Source organism: Pungitius pungitius, chromosome 21 (assembly GCF_949316345.1).
Source record: "Pungitius pungitius chromosome 21, fPunPun2.1, whole genome shotgun sequence".
Taxonomy (NCBI): domain Eukaryota; kingdom Metazoa; phylum Chordata; class Actinopteri; order Perciformes; family Gasterosteidae; genus Pungitius; species Pungitius pungitius.
This window is the reverse complement of record NC_084920.1, coordinates 12506547-12520404: the sequence shown is the minus strand read 5'-3', so window position 1 is coordinate 12520404 and position 13858 is coordinate 12506547. Positions and strand designations below refer to the sequence as shown.

The 13858-nt window shown below is 46.4% G+C and overlaps 2 protein-coding genes across 4 annotated transcripts in view; one reads left to right on the top strand and one right to left on the bottom strand.

Annotated features, from left to right (window-relative positions):
* The first annotated feature begins 614 nt into the window (after positions 1-614).
* asb12a (ankyrin repeat and SOCS box-containing 12a) lies at positions 615-3166 on the top strand. 2 transcript variants are annotated; one of them, XM_037463974.2, is made up of 3 exons: positions 615-697; positions 1543-2313; positions 2892-3166. In XM_037463974.2, the coding sequence occupies exons 2-3, from the start codon at positions 1551-1553 to the stop codon at positions 3086-3088; spliced, it is 960 nt and encodes a 319-aa protein (XP_037319871.1). In that variant the 5' UTR covers positions 615-697; positions 1543-1550; the 3' UTR covers positions 3089-3166. The 2 variants fall into 2 exon arrangements, with proteins under 2 accessions (XP_037319871.1, XP_037319872.1); XM_037463975.2 differs by having other exon boundaries at positions 621-697; positions 1546-2313.
* A 138-nt stretch (positions 3167-3304) lies between these two features.
* LOC119213002 (zinc transporter ZIP11-like) overlaps positions 3305-13858 on the bottom strand; it is a 67114-nt gene continuing 56560 nt past the window's right edge. For both annotated transcript variants that reach the window (XM_037463972.2, XM_037463973.2), the window contains exons 7-10: positions 6469-6538; positions 4496-4594; positions 4229-4387; positions 3305-4111 (exon numbers count right to left, since the gene is read on the bottom strand). In XM_037463972.2, the coding sequence (XP_037319869.2) occupies positions 4033-4111; positions 4229-4387; positions 4496-4594; positions 6469-6538 (407 nt within the window). In that variant the 3' untranslated portion in view covers positions 3305-4032. The remainder of the gene's footprint in view (positions 4112-4228; positions 4388-4495; positions 4595-6468; positions 6539-13858) is intronic.

Here is a 13858-nt window from a genome sequence, read left to right as displayed (position 1 = left end):
TTTTAGGAATATAAAGGGATCATCCTTTATCTTTTTGTTGTGGTGGATCCACACCTGAAACTTCTCCCTTCAGCATTGTCTCGTTGGCCGTGAGCTAACTCAAAGAACTCATCACTAACCAAACAAAGGCTCAGCTTTAAAGGAAAGGTTGCCTGGAGAGGGACAGATGAAGTTGAAGTCAGTGATAAGGCAACCATAGCTGAGTATTGTATGGTCCATTGCCATGGATACGATTGGATTTCTCTTTGTGAGGAGCATCTTCCCTCACGAGAGAAGCAAACTCAGCAAGTGGCAGTCGTATTGGTAACTTAAAAAACAGTACCAAATGCAATAGTGGACGTATTTACCTCTAGAAGTGTACTTGGTACACTTTGAAACAACTCTGTTTCCTAAAAAAGGTGTAGTGTTTTTTTGGTGTTTAAAACAACCAACAACATTTAGTCAAATCACCCTTTAATTCCTAGTTTGGTTGGTTTGTATGGTTATTTAAGAACATTCTCTGAATTCAAATTAAACATTTTTATTCCATTTGTTCTTCCGTGTTATTACAGAAGGAGGACACATGGGGGCGCCAGTGCGACATGAACGTGAGCCACAACACCGAACACCACGAGGAAGAAGAAGAAGAGGAAGAAGAGGAAGAAGAAGGAGAAACAGGAAGATGGAGAGGGCAGCTGATGGTGACACATCTTAGAAGGTACCCTCTTATTATTACACTTCGGAAACACGGTTACACGCTTCTTTTGGATCGACACGACTCAACAAACCAGGATAACGCGAGATTTGCGACTGAGCGTGCAGTGTGACACCTCGCTCCGCGTCTCCGCGCCTCGAGAACCAGCGGAGCCCTTCCTGCCGTTAGCATGACGTCACCGTGAACGTTACCGTGAACACCGGAGCTCCTGGACGGTTCGGCATTTATTCAGTGACGTTACAACAAGTTATATCCGGTTTATTCCGCCCATCACGTCACACATGGTCCCTAAAGGTTGATTCCAACATTATCGAGATGATTAAACGTTATATGCGAATTTTCCGGTAAACCGTGATCCTCCTTCCACGAGAGTAGGTTCTGTCCAGCTCGTTGATACGCCATTAAAGCTCAGTTTGTGAAACATCTTGAAGGCAGTTCTGTTGATGCAGCGATACGGTGACCCAATCGGCCCCTAAACCCAAACCCGTGGCACCCAGTAGATTCTTATCAAAGTAGCTTCAATGAAAACATGAGTAAATATACTCTGATTTCATTATATTGTTTGTGTGTAAATGTAATGCTCAGTGGGCCGTCCTCCTCGTTTTCTTTGATGTCTCCATACTTTCACTGGTTATAACGTCGCATTGCAACGACTTCCGGGTAGTTTCCTTTAGCACCTGATGGGGTTTTGGGGCATTGGGCCTAAATCCTCCAAATCTGCAGCCACCTCATTCTCCCTCTGATATCCTCCTACCGAGCAAACTGTTCCAAGAAGTCCCTGCACATAGTTTAAATCCAGCCTTCACGCTAACCGGTGCTTTGGGTTCATTCTTCTCTCTGGCTTCCAGCAGGTTCTATGCTGCGACTCAGGACCTCTGCAGAAGAACGAAGCAGCTGTGAGATCGCCCGGCTCAGACAAGCGGTTTTACAAAACGATGACCGACTCCTCGATGAGATGCTCTGCCAAGAAGTCTACAAGAAGGTCATCAACTGCAGAGGCGGCTGGGGCATCGCCGGCACGCCCCTGCACGCCGCCGTGTCCAAAGGCCACCTGGGCTGCCTGCAGGTGCTGCTGGGCCACGGCGCCCTGGTAGACTGCGTGGACGTGAAGGCCCAGACCCCCCTGTTCGCGGCCGTGCGCGGCAAATACCTGGACTGCGTCTTAGCGCTCCTCGGAGCCGGCGCCGACCCCAACGGGAACGCGTCCAACAACTGCTCCCCGGTCCTCACCGCCGCCCGGGAGGGCGACGTGGAGATCCTGAAGGAGCTGCTGCGACGCGGCGCCGAGGTGAACTCGCGCTCCAAGGTCTTGCTGTGGACTTGCAGCGCCCGGGTGTCCAGCGGGCCGCTGTACCTGGCCGCCGTTTACGGACACATGGAGTGCTTCAAGCTGCTGCTCCTCTACGGGGCCGACCCGGATTACAACTGCACGGACGCAAAGCTGCTGGGTTCCATCAAGCAGCCCAAAACGGTGCTGGAGATGTGCCTGAGGCACGGCTGCGGCGTGGAGTACATCCAGCTGCTGATCGACTTTGGCGCCAACGTCTACCTCCCCACGCTGATCATCGAGAAGTCCACCAAGCAGAACGAAGCCGTGGAGCTGCTTCTGGAGGAAAGAGGTGCGCCGTAGTTGGGCCTCAGAGACGGGGGGGGGGGATGGGAAGTCTCTGCTCAGGCTTAAATATAGTAATAAAATACCTGCTCTTATGTGTAATGTTTGAATAATGGAATAGAAAAGTTTCCAAGGAAGGGCAATAGAATGTGCTTCTAATTTGTTGGGACGTTTTCTTAAACTTAATCTGGACAACCGATGTGATCAAATGAAAACAAGTCTACATATATTAGTTTTAGAGCCAAATAATGACCAAATTATTCACTGTGTTTAAATCATGTCGCTTTCATGAACAGGTGGGACACCCGGGGAGAAATAAAGGACCAAATTACAACCGCAAGACACGGGCAATGTTGTCTTCCTCTGATAATGAAATCTACTGAATAATCCCCCATTAATCAGGCACGCTACCCTACTGCTACCCAGGATTCGATTTACACATTGGCCCCTGAACGTGGACATGACTACTGTCTCCTTAATGACACACTGAAGATCAGATTGTCTAAAGAATGTGTTTTTTTTTTCTTTCCTTCATGATGGCTGTGTTTGTGTTCACCTCCTGACTCTCCTCCTGTCGTCCCTCAGGGAATCCAAAGGCCTTGACTTCACAGTGCCGACTCTCCGTCCGAAGATACCTCAAAAAGATCAACAGGATCCACCGAATCGACCAGCTGGACCTGCCGACGCGTCTCATTAACTTCCTGCAACACAGGGCGGCCCCCGTCACGCTCCCGTGGCCCGCCGAGCCGCAGGCCCCCCGCTGTGAATTAATTGTTATTTAACTGTGTGACTTAACTCTGTGAAACGCGTTTGTTTTAGATTCCGCCAGAGGGAGCATTAAATGTGTGTGTGTGGATACACGGCGTGCTCCCGTGTCTTATTCTTATTAGCACCTCCCCCCTGGAGCTGCAGTTCTTCTTTGTCACATGTCTGTTGTTTCAGGAGAGATTCAGGGTTGGCATCAATAACCCTCTGTGTGTCGATGACATTCAACGAGCCGTCGGATTCCAAACACACAGTAGTTCTGTTGTTTTGTTTTGCTGCGAACCTCAGCATGTGACTACGATGCTGCATGCACCAACAAGAGAGACACAAGAGAGAATCACTGTGTTTAATTGTGTAGAAACTTCTTATGTTATTCAGCTTTTAAATAATTAGACATGAACCACAACATGTGCCTCCTCACACTGGCCAGTGGGGGGCAGTAGATTATTGCAAGAAGAAGGCACTGCGTTTTCAAAGAGGATAATGAACTATCAACAAGTAAACGAGTTACTGTAATCCTAATGAAACTCAAATTGTGTAGACACACAAACACAAAAGAATCACAAGGAGAAAATCAAATCATTTGTTAGCAATCCCATAATTCACCAAATTAACCACACATCACGTATCGCCATCATGAATGCAAAAAGCTGGAAGAAATAATTATTTCACGTTCATGACTGGGAATGTTTTCAAATGAAAAGCCGTATTCTCAAACTTTGGAACCAAGAGGATTTTCATTAAATAGTCATACATTCATTCCTAAATTGGATATGAAAAAGAAAATAAAAATGATTAATGTTTCAAGTAGACTCCTCCTCTGCTTTGCTAAACGACATGTTTCTGTCTTCATTTCAAGTAGCAACAATTCAAACTAACCGGATAGTGTTTCACAATAAAACACTTTAGCCCCTTTTTAAAAAGTAATTATCAGCAGCACAGCGACGACGTCACCGCGAGGTCAGCCCAGCCCGACGTCCAGTGACATCATCACTACGAAGCCCAGGATGGACGTCCAGGATGCCAGCTTCCCGTTGCCACTGGCAACACCGGGTCGGAGCGAAAAAAACAGAGAGATTAGTTCAGCATCGATGCTGAAAGCCCGCTCATGTGTGATTGGCTCTTTGACCCGCCTGTCCTCCCTCCCCCCCTCTCACCTGAGCTGGGCCTCGGGGATGATGTCATCAACCACCACGTACACCATGGCCCCGGCGGCGAACGCCAGCGCGTATGGCAGGAGCGGCTCTGCCAGCACGACGGCGACGGCGCCTAGCAACCCGGCGATGGGCTCCACCATGCCGCTCATCTGGCCGTACCTGGGGGGGGGAAACAAAAATGGGTCGGGGGAGATGGGGGGGGGTGTAGACGGTTTGAAACGGCCCGCTGACTCAGCACCAGCCTCTGCAAAAAGTGCCCCTTCTTACCAGAAGGCTCTCCATGTCGACATCCCCGCACCCCGCAGCGGAAGGCTCACCGCTAGGCCTTCTGGGAAATTCTGGATGCCGATACCGATGGCCAAGTTTCTGAAGGGGACAACAAAAAGAAAAGACTCTTTATGACAAACAGCACCCTGCTTCTTGAAGTTTCTTGATTTAGTTCAATTACTAACCAACTGATCACTCAATGTATGATGCGAGAAAATGTCATGGAAATCCAGACAATTCACTAGAAAAATAAACTGTCATACTCGAGTGAACCACAGAGACATCCTCAGGGCACCATGAATGCCTTTGCAAATCCATCCAGACCCAGATCCAGATCCACATCAGGAGGGGATCAGAAATCCAGTGGACCACTTTGTGGTCCTGCAGCTTCTACTCATTAAAAGGAACCAATGACCACAGACCACGTTGCTGCTTGATGTTCCGTTTCCACGAGGTGAGTTATGACCCACGAATGGTTTGCCACTCTTTTGTTGATGTTTTTTGTGTTCATTGTCCCTCGGTCGTCTCACAGAAAGACAGCGAAGCAGCAAATGGGCCAAGCAGTGTCCCCCGAGCGGCGATTAGTGGAACTCAACAAGTCCTCGGTTTTTCAATTTGGAAAACATCTGAAAACATCTTTATACATTAGAGTAATGCTATAAAAATCTTTTCTTTTGTTCGGACCGGCCTTCCACACCCAGATGCTGATCCATCAGGCCCATGTGGAGGAGCCATGCAGGCAGCAGCTCAACCTTCTTCTGGGGAAGCACAAGAGCTTCGTGGAAACGGTTGTATTCCTGAGTGATGGCGGTTTGACGGGTCACTGTTGGGGATGTTTCTACTGTTGCCTGTATTACTTCCAGAACCTAGTATCATCCGGGCTAGTCGAGTGTTTCACCTGGGAGGAATCTTTCAAGTGTGCCCCTGAAAGGGAATTAATTGAATTTGTTCCAACTCTCGTGAGCCAAAACGGAACCTTTAGCGTCCGCACATGGCATTAAACACATGTTTTTGAGCTGTGAGGACAGCGGAATTGAAGCTCTGGAGTGGTTGACATTCATCGCACACACTATATTTTAACTTCAGATTACTGAAGTGATTACTGACTGAATTTTGTTTAAATAAAAGTTTTTAATAAAGTCTTATATTGGCCATTAGCTTCAAAAAAGTGTGAACAAACACCTGCCACCTCTCTCAATACCACTATCCAACCACTAGATGGCGGCAGCATACGTCACCTGACAGCTGTCCATGTGGCAAAACCTTGGATAAGACCTCCTCAATCAGAGTTGTCCATTAAACAATTAGAAAGATGAATCCTGGTTACTCTGTTTACTGTGTTATGTTTCATACAAATGTGTTGTGGTGTATGACTAAAGACTAATGACATTCTCAGAATGCGTAACATGAGAGATGAACAAGAAGAGAACACAGAGACGTGTTTACCCCTGCAATGATGATTACACTGTAAATCATGGGCTGTGTTGTTGTGTTACGAATTATTTTTAATCCAATGTTTCTTTTTTGTTCAAATGACAACCCTGCTCACTTTGAGTCTCTCTAATGGGTCCAAGGGGAGAGCAGCCCGTCAGTCTGCTCACATTGGCCGAGCGCTCCAACCAACACGCCGTCACGTGCTCCTCTTTCTGTAGTAACACAATGTGGCCACTAGATGCCACACGCACATCACACCAGCGTCCAGCTGTGAAACCTGACCACAACCCTCAAACACACCAAGCCATTACCACATCTCAACCCCAGTATTCACAGGTTTATAAACCTCATGAAACAAAAACACATTTTATAAACGACCACTAAACGTCCACGGTTTTTGGGAAACCAATTACGGCGCTGCTAAACGGGTCATCTTGGTGCTTTGCTGTGCAAAATGACAGCAAGTGTCTGTTCCACATTCAAAAGTGACAACTCATGTGCACTCTGTGCATGTTTCTTCCCGTCTATACTAATCTTACCTGGCGCTTTCAAAGGTAGCCGATGAAGTCTTTCCAATGGCTCCGAATCCAACCCCCACCGCCAAACCCTCTGCAGGGAGAAACAGAGGCAATTGATCCTTTGGCTTCACGGGAGCACGCCGTTACAGAGGAAAAACAAGCAGTCTGTGAAGAGGAGGGAACCAACCAAGCGTGGACAGTAAATAAGTAAGTCACCGAGAAGATATGGGGTGAAACTGGGTTTAAAGATACAAAATGGTGCCCAGAAGATTTAGTTCACACAACACCAATGTGATCTTCTGACAGCAGCAGTCTGCATGGATCTCTCAGAGGAATTCGATTATTTTTTTCTTTATTGTAAAGCGGGTTACGACTCATGCAACCCGCTCCTGAGGTTTCATCAGTAGAAGCCTGAGGCCTCCCTCGAGGACTACCGGACAAAAACATATTTGCTGAAGTATGGATCCATCACCGAGGATGGATTTGACCTTAAGGTCTACATAAGAGTGGTACAACAGTCAGTCAGAGGGATCTTACAGTATGCAGCTCTGATCCCTCTTTACATGCTCTGTGCATCGTGACCACCATCCCAAATTGAATGTGAAAAGGGCACACAGTGCTAGATGTATCTACGGTATGAGTGTAATCCTGTGTGCGTGGGCCTGTGTGCACACGCAGCCGGATCCGCGGCCCGTATTGCATTTCACACCGAAAACAGCCGTTGACAGCTACGGCGGGTTATTAAAATGCTAAAACATGCTAATTTACACCACACAACAGCACGCTCAAAGGCGACGTGTCACTAATAGTTGAGTGGTTTAATCCCCAGCCTCTGGAATTAACGCAGTGAAAAATCCCCATTAAAGGTTTCCATGAAGCAGGAGCTTATCTTCTAGTAATGTAGTTGAGCCCATTAGCATGCTAACTGTGATTACCTTTCGAACATGTGACCTCTGAAGCAACCCTAAGTCACTTTGTAGCTTCATGTAGCCACTGATTAGCGAACACCTTTCACAAAAAAGCTTTGCAATTCCCGTGTGGCATATTTACTGACATATTTTATATTGTAGAACAGACAAGCTAAAAACCATCCCAGCGTTAGCAAAAATGCTAACCAAATTGGAGGTAGTCAGCCCCAACCCCAACACGCTCGCCAGATGTTCCCCCGGTTCGTTATTTGTGGTGGTAGCACTATAAAAATGTCCTATTTTAAATTCTACATTGCAAAAGGCCATGTGAAAAATTCAGAGGCAATTTGGCACGGATTCATTAGCTTAAAAAACCCCAGGCGTTTGTCCCTGGTGTTCTTCACCGGCTTTAAAAGTGATTTTATTTATTATTTTATATTGTGCTTTGAGGTGGTTCTAACCTATGCTCATGTTAAGAGTGATTTGTGTGGTCACGTGACCAATAAAAGGAGTTTTAGTGTTGTATTAGTCTTAATTTGGAGTTGTGCTAGAGGGAGTGTCTAACTGGGTTAGTCCCATTAAGCTTCAGTTTAAAAGCCTGGGGAGGTGTCTTTACAACCACAAACTTTAACTTTCTCTCAAACTATTCCTCGTTCCCTTTGCGAATGGAGTTAGCAGTGGACCCTTTAAGCCTCCAAAGTGTGTCCATCACATCGTAGACATGTACCTGTCCTCTTTTATGCTAGAACAACTGATCTCTTTCAGCACTTTCCTGTGGATTCTCGTCTCTCTCTCTCTCTCTCTCTCTCTCTCTCTCTCTCTCTCTCTCTCTCTCTCTCTCTCTCTCTCTCTCTCTCTCTCTCTCTCTCCCTCTCCCTCTCCCTCTCCCTCTCCCTCTCCCTCTCTCTCTCTCTCTCTCTCTCTCTCTCCCTCTCCCTCTCTCTCCCTCTCTCTCCCTCTCTCTCCCTCTCTCTCTCTCCCTCTCTCTCCCTCTCTCTCCCTCCCTCTCCCTCCCTCCCCCCCACATATGAATCAGGCTCTATTGCCTTTAGCAGAGGACAGAAGGCAAAGGTAGAGATGAGGTTACGAGCAAATGAGAGAATTAAGAAGAGGCAAAACGGATGAAAGAAAGCACTGAGAGAAAATGCCAAGTAAAGTCTACCCAGATGGCCCGGCAGCTGCAGACTTGAAAAGCCCCCCGAGCACTTTTCCGTGTAATCCAGCGCCCGCCACGACCTCCGATAACAACGCGCCAATCAGCTTCCAAACACACCAGACAGGCTGTGGAGCATCAGGGGCAAAAACACCCTTCAGTTACACTGCGTGTCCCCTTTACAATATTCATCTCGATCCCGTGGAACTGTCTGTGATGCTGGGGGGGGTGACGGGGGGGTGCGTTAGAAACTCTATCTGCGCTGAAAAACCTTCAGCTGCTCATGAATAAAAACCCGAGCCGAGGGCGAGTGCGTGTTTGCCGCCCGGCGCAGCTGGTGCGGGGCTTCGGGGGGGGCGCCGACAGGTTTTTAGCTGATTAGAAGACACAAGACCTCCACGAGGAATTTTCCCGGTGAATGTTCACCCAGGTCACGCATCGTCGTTTCATCTGCTCAAGGACACCTCAAGGGGGTGGGTTTTTATTTTTTTTATTTTTTTATATTCCGACAACAGCTGCTCACCTGTGGTACCGCTCCACAGCTGGAAACGCGAGCTGGGTGTTTGGGAGCAGAAAAAAATGTATATTGTTATATCCTCATGAATAGTATTAGAATATTATTGATAGTATTGTTGTTTGCTCCTTATATACTCAATTCCCACAGCATAATGTGGCAGCTCTCTCTCTCTCTCTATGTGTAAATTATAGCACGGACAGTTCCACCATCCTGACTCCCAGCCATGCTTTCACTCCCATATGAGAAACCAAAATGCCACCTGTCAGAGTCTTGCTCTGCTATCGTGACATGATGACCTTGTCATGTGGATTGTGTAGCAGGGGTGTGCACGCCCCTGGTGTTTCTCTATCGGTTATATTACACAGCACGATGCATCACCATTGAAGCTACTTTGCAAAGAATAACGCTTTAAAAGCTTATGAACTCACGCTGGTGGGATTGGCAATTGGTGGCGGCGGAGACGTGGCTGGACCGCAAAGTGGTTCTACAGCGGGGGCCCAGAAAAATGTCGAGTGACGTTATAGACTTGACCCAGAACCTTTGTGAACACTCTAGTGTACGGCTTAGCCATTATGGCTGGATTGGCATTAGCTGCTATAACATGCAGGTTGCCCAGAGGGTGAACCCGGCAGTCTTTGGGGATCCCATGACCTCTGCTCTGGCCCCTCCACCTGGTTGGAATCTTTGCTTTTTTTTCGGTGAGACATGTCAACAGTGGCCGGACGGATTGCTGAAAGAAATCCACGGTCCTCCCAGGTTCAATTGCTTTGGTGATCTCCTGATCTTCTGTGTCCAGGGAAATTATCATGGAGATGATGTCAAACAAATACATTTCAGATGGATGGTGTTCAGCCAGTAGAGATTTGGACAATCTTTTCCGAGGAAGGTGGAGGCTTTTGTGGGGCAACACCTCACCGAAACGTCATCCCGGTTGGAATGTGCTGGGGTTATTTAAAAAAAAAACTAAAGGGCAACCATTCGTTCATGAAATGTGTCTGAGGGTTTTTCAACCAGCTCCTGCATTAAAGAAATGGGCGAGACTGTTGAAGATGTGGTTCACCATGGAGTCAATAGAAATGTTTATGTGAGCGCCTCTCCATCTTTTCTTCTTCTCCACTTGGTACGGGTTGTTGGTGTGTGTTGGTGTGCGTGCGTGTTTGTACCTGCAGGGCAGCTAATCCTACTTGATGTTGCATGCCGCTGACATCTCTTTGTCGCTTTGTCCATTCTGCTCTCCTTTGACCTCGTCTCCTCGCACGTCCACGCCAGCTGTTTTTTTCCCCCCCCGCCGCGGCGCCTCCTCTCGCCTATCCCCGAGGTTCAGTCCATTCTCCCATGTGCGAGATGTCTCCCCCCGTGCTCTCCTGGCTGTCTACAGGAGTCCGCTTTCAAGAGGCACAATAACCTGCATCGTGAAATACATGTGACGTCTAAAGGGATATTGCTCTAAGTCCTCACTTAGCAATCCAAAAGTTGCCGCTCAACTCCTATGTTATTCTCCTTTTGCCACAAAGACTTTGCATATTTTAAATACGGTACGCCAAACGCCGCCGCCTGGTTTCTGTGAGTCATCAGTAGAAAAAGGTCCTTGTCAACAAAAGAATATCAGAAAATGAAGAAAAAGGCTTATTACAGTCTCCCTTTGGCTTGTTGCCTTTCTGGATCATCTCTCACCCTCTCCTTCAGTAATCCGATAACACGGATGCTTCTCTCTTATTCGGCTCGGAGCAACTCGTGGCGCTGGCTTTCGGCGACCTCGCTCCATCGATCACGCTAACAGGGATCCAGTGTAATGGGGGGGGGGGCGAGCGCAGCAATCAATCTCCTGCTCGGTCGGGGCTGGAGACACAACTTTGTGCGGCAGTTCTCTCTCCTCGGGGTCCCGGAAAAGACCGGTAAATTGTTACAAAGCAGCAGATTGCGGTGGATAACAATGCACTTAGGCCGCCGTGCTAAGGGCTCATTTTTGCACACCAAAGGTCTAAAAAAAATTAAATAAATGGCACTCCAGGGGGAAAAAGCACTCACTCGACAGCCCATTTGTCTCTACAGAAGCAATTACAAGAGTGAGTGTTAAAGTCAAACACTTTGCGTGTAAAACTGACCTCTTCTTATCGGCCTCATCACAGGGTGCAGCCACTAAAAGCTGTCTCCAGCTGATGTTAAATTGCATGATGGCTGGGTGAGGAAGCCCTTCATATCCCTCTGCTCTCAGGAAGTGAGAAAAAAAGCAGCAGGACGGTTCCCATGCCATGCCAACGCGTGGGGAATAGTACTTTTTTTTAATCATTAATCACACAAATTGAGAAATTAGCATGAAAAACGTATCCCCTTAAAAGGCACAGCGTGAAACATCTTGGAGGCTTCTATCGGCAGAAATAGAATATAATAATTAATACGGCTGTCAATCGATTAAAAGAAATAACACATTTTGAAGTTCATTCATCTCGATTAATGTTTTTTTTAATGAATGTTTGTTTTCTTCTAGACTAAATCTTACAAGTAATGAGTAATCAATAACTAAATGTATTTTAGACACCGTTCATTGTTAATGTTATTTTAAACACAAAAATACACATCATTATCTTCGAGGCAGAACATGTTTAACTTGCAACTCAACGCATAGTGGTGCCTAAAGTGGTCTGTTGGCCTTCTGTTTGACACGTGGAGGAATCCCTCTGCACAGTTCTGTACGTCGCGCCTCTGCTTGTTTGACTTCCAATGCAATTTAAACAGCGCAAAGCGCCAATCTTACGCCCTTCCTTAATATGCTTTTAAGTCAGGGCTCGCCCGTCCTTGTGTAGGTCCAAGTTTAGAAATACTACCGTATTCGAGTGACGGAATGTCATTTTTGGACTTTTTCAGACGAGAAATTAGTTGTTCAGGCAACATTTCTGCGGTCGGTTTGTCAACATTCAGCCTTGGTAACAATCTGCTGCGAGGATGTCGGAGACGTGAGGTGTAGTTAACGGGACCATCTGACGCCTCCAGCACCGGGTCGTCAGCCTCTTCTCACGCCGCAGACAGCAGCCTGTTCTCGGCCAGACTTCTGTGAAATGTACCACTTCGATCCACTTAAAAGCTTGGCGCTTTGCGCGGTTCAAAATGTCACATTTTTTTTTGTCACATTAATCTCGGTCACGTTAATCGCATGAATTAACGCGCTTATGTTGACAGCCCTAATGATGAGTAAGTATTAAAAATACAGAATATTGAATACCTGTCCAATCAATTCAATGTGTTGCAGTCTGTGCTCAGAGTGCATTGGTGCGTATGCATGCATGTGTCTGACCTGAAGAATAGAAATCAGAGTGGTTTTCACACAATGTGACATTTATGAGAACTTGAATACAGTGCCCTGTAAACCGTTCTACCAGTGGCCTTTACATTCATATTATGATATATATATATATATATAGCACCACCGTCTATTCTCCTCCTACACCCAACATGTGTCCATAATTTGCTTTGTATCCACACTTCCTGTTGCTAATGATAGCGCCGCCCCCCCCTGTATGAACCCATTGATGCTGTTACTCACTGAATTAAAGGAAGTCACTCCAAAGTGTGTGTCATTGTGAAACCAGTGAACTGCATTTTGTCTTGATGTGTGAAATGGATAATCTCCATAGCTCCATGCTCTGCTTGTGGCACATATAATAAATAATATAATCCCTAATTTGATCAAACATCATGTGAATGTAGCAGAGTAGACGATGCAGCGGTTTCCTCAAAGGCTGCAGCAGTAACAATAGTTTGGATGTTAAAAACATGCAATTATCATCAAATGTTTTAATAATTTAAAGGCTTGCAAATCAGCCGTTCCTTGGTAGGATTTCATTGTATTGCATAGACCTGAATCTTATGGATCCCTTATTCAATTAATTTAGCATTCAATATCTCTAAGAAAGTCACAAATAATTAAATCTCAAAACTCATTAGAGATCCGTACTCATGATGCATTTATTGTTTTTAGTAGTAAATAAGAAGCAATAATGAGCCTGTATTGTGATGACAAGTTGACAGCATTTCACATTTTAAATTAAGAGAGGAGAAAGACATGTGGGACTTTTTATAAGAAAAAAAGTTTCACCAAGATATTCTGCTGCAAAGCCAAAGCCATATCGTGTTAAACGGAGGCTCCAGTGAAACATAGAGCTTCCCACAGAGATGAAACAAAACAGAAGGGAATCAAGTTTGATACAAGAGGGAAGTCGGTGTGAACCTTTTGGACGAGCTCACACTCCACCACCGGATCAAAGGCAAGCCCATCGCTCTGAGAAATGACCGCCCGGTTAATTGCTTTCCGGTTGTTGGTCATTTAAAAAAAAAAAAAATCGAAAGGTCTTTACTACCGGACTCAAATGTGTTGAGCTGTGTGGCGCTCTCCTGTGGGCGTGGCCGCCTGACGTCTGATTGACGCGCCATTAGTTTGCTGCGGCTCATTAGTCTGGACAGCGCGGCGGGCGGTCGATAACGCGGTGCCTTCTGTGAGGGGGAAACGCGCCCACTATGCGGGGAAGTTATCCAGACAACTTATTTTTCTGGGACATTTAGTGATCCTTTCAGCCTGAACTCTGAGCAAAACAACCCGAGCGGAAAAAAAGAGCTTTAGTGCAGCATTGGTTGCTGTCCCCAGCAGCAGGTGAGACTATATAAAGAAACTGGAGATGGTTTGGCCTCGATCGAGTTGTTTTTGGTTATGATTTAGTGTATTCGATGTAGGAACATATTTGTAATATTATAAATGGAAAACATGAACAACATGTTCTTCTTTGCCCATGACTAACATTGCGTTTCTGTTGTGCAAATTTACAAAAGTTCTAGGCTACA

Excerpts from the sequence above, each read along its gene's own strand:
- asb12a (XM_037463974.2), top strand. The coding sequence starts at position 1,551 with ATGCTGCGACTCAGGACCTCTGCAGAAGAACGAAGCAGCTGTGAGATC. Across the intron at positions 2,314-2,891 it reads GCTGCTTCTGGAGGAAAGAG|GGAATCCAAAGGCCTTGACT; the intron begins GTGCGCCGTAGT and ends GTCGTCCCTCAG.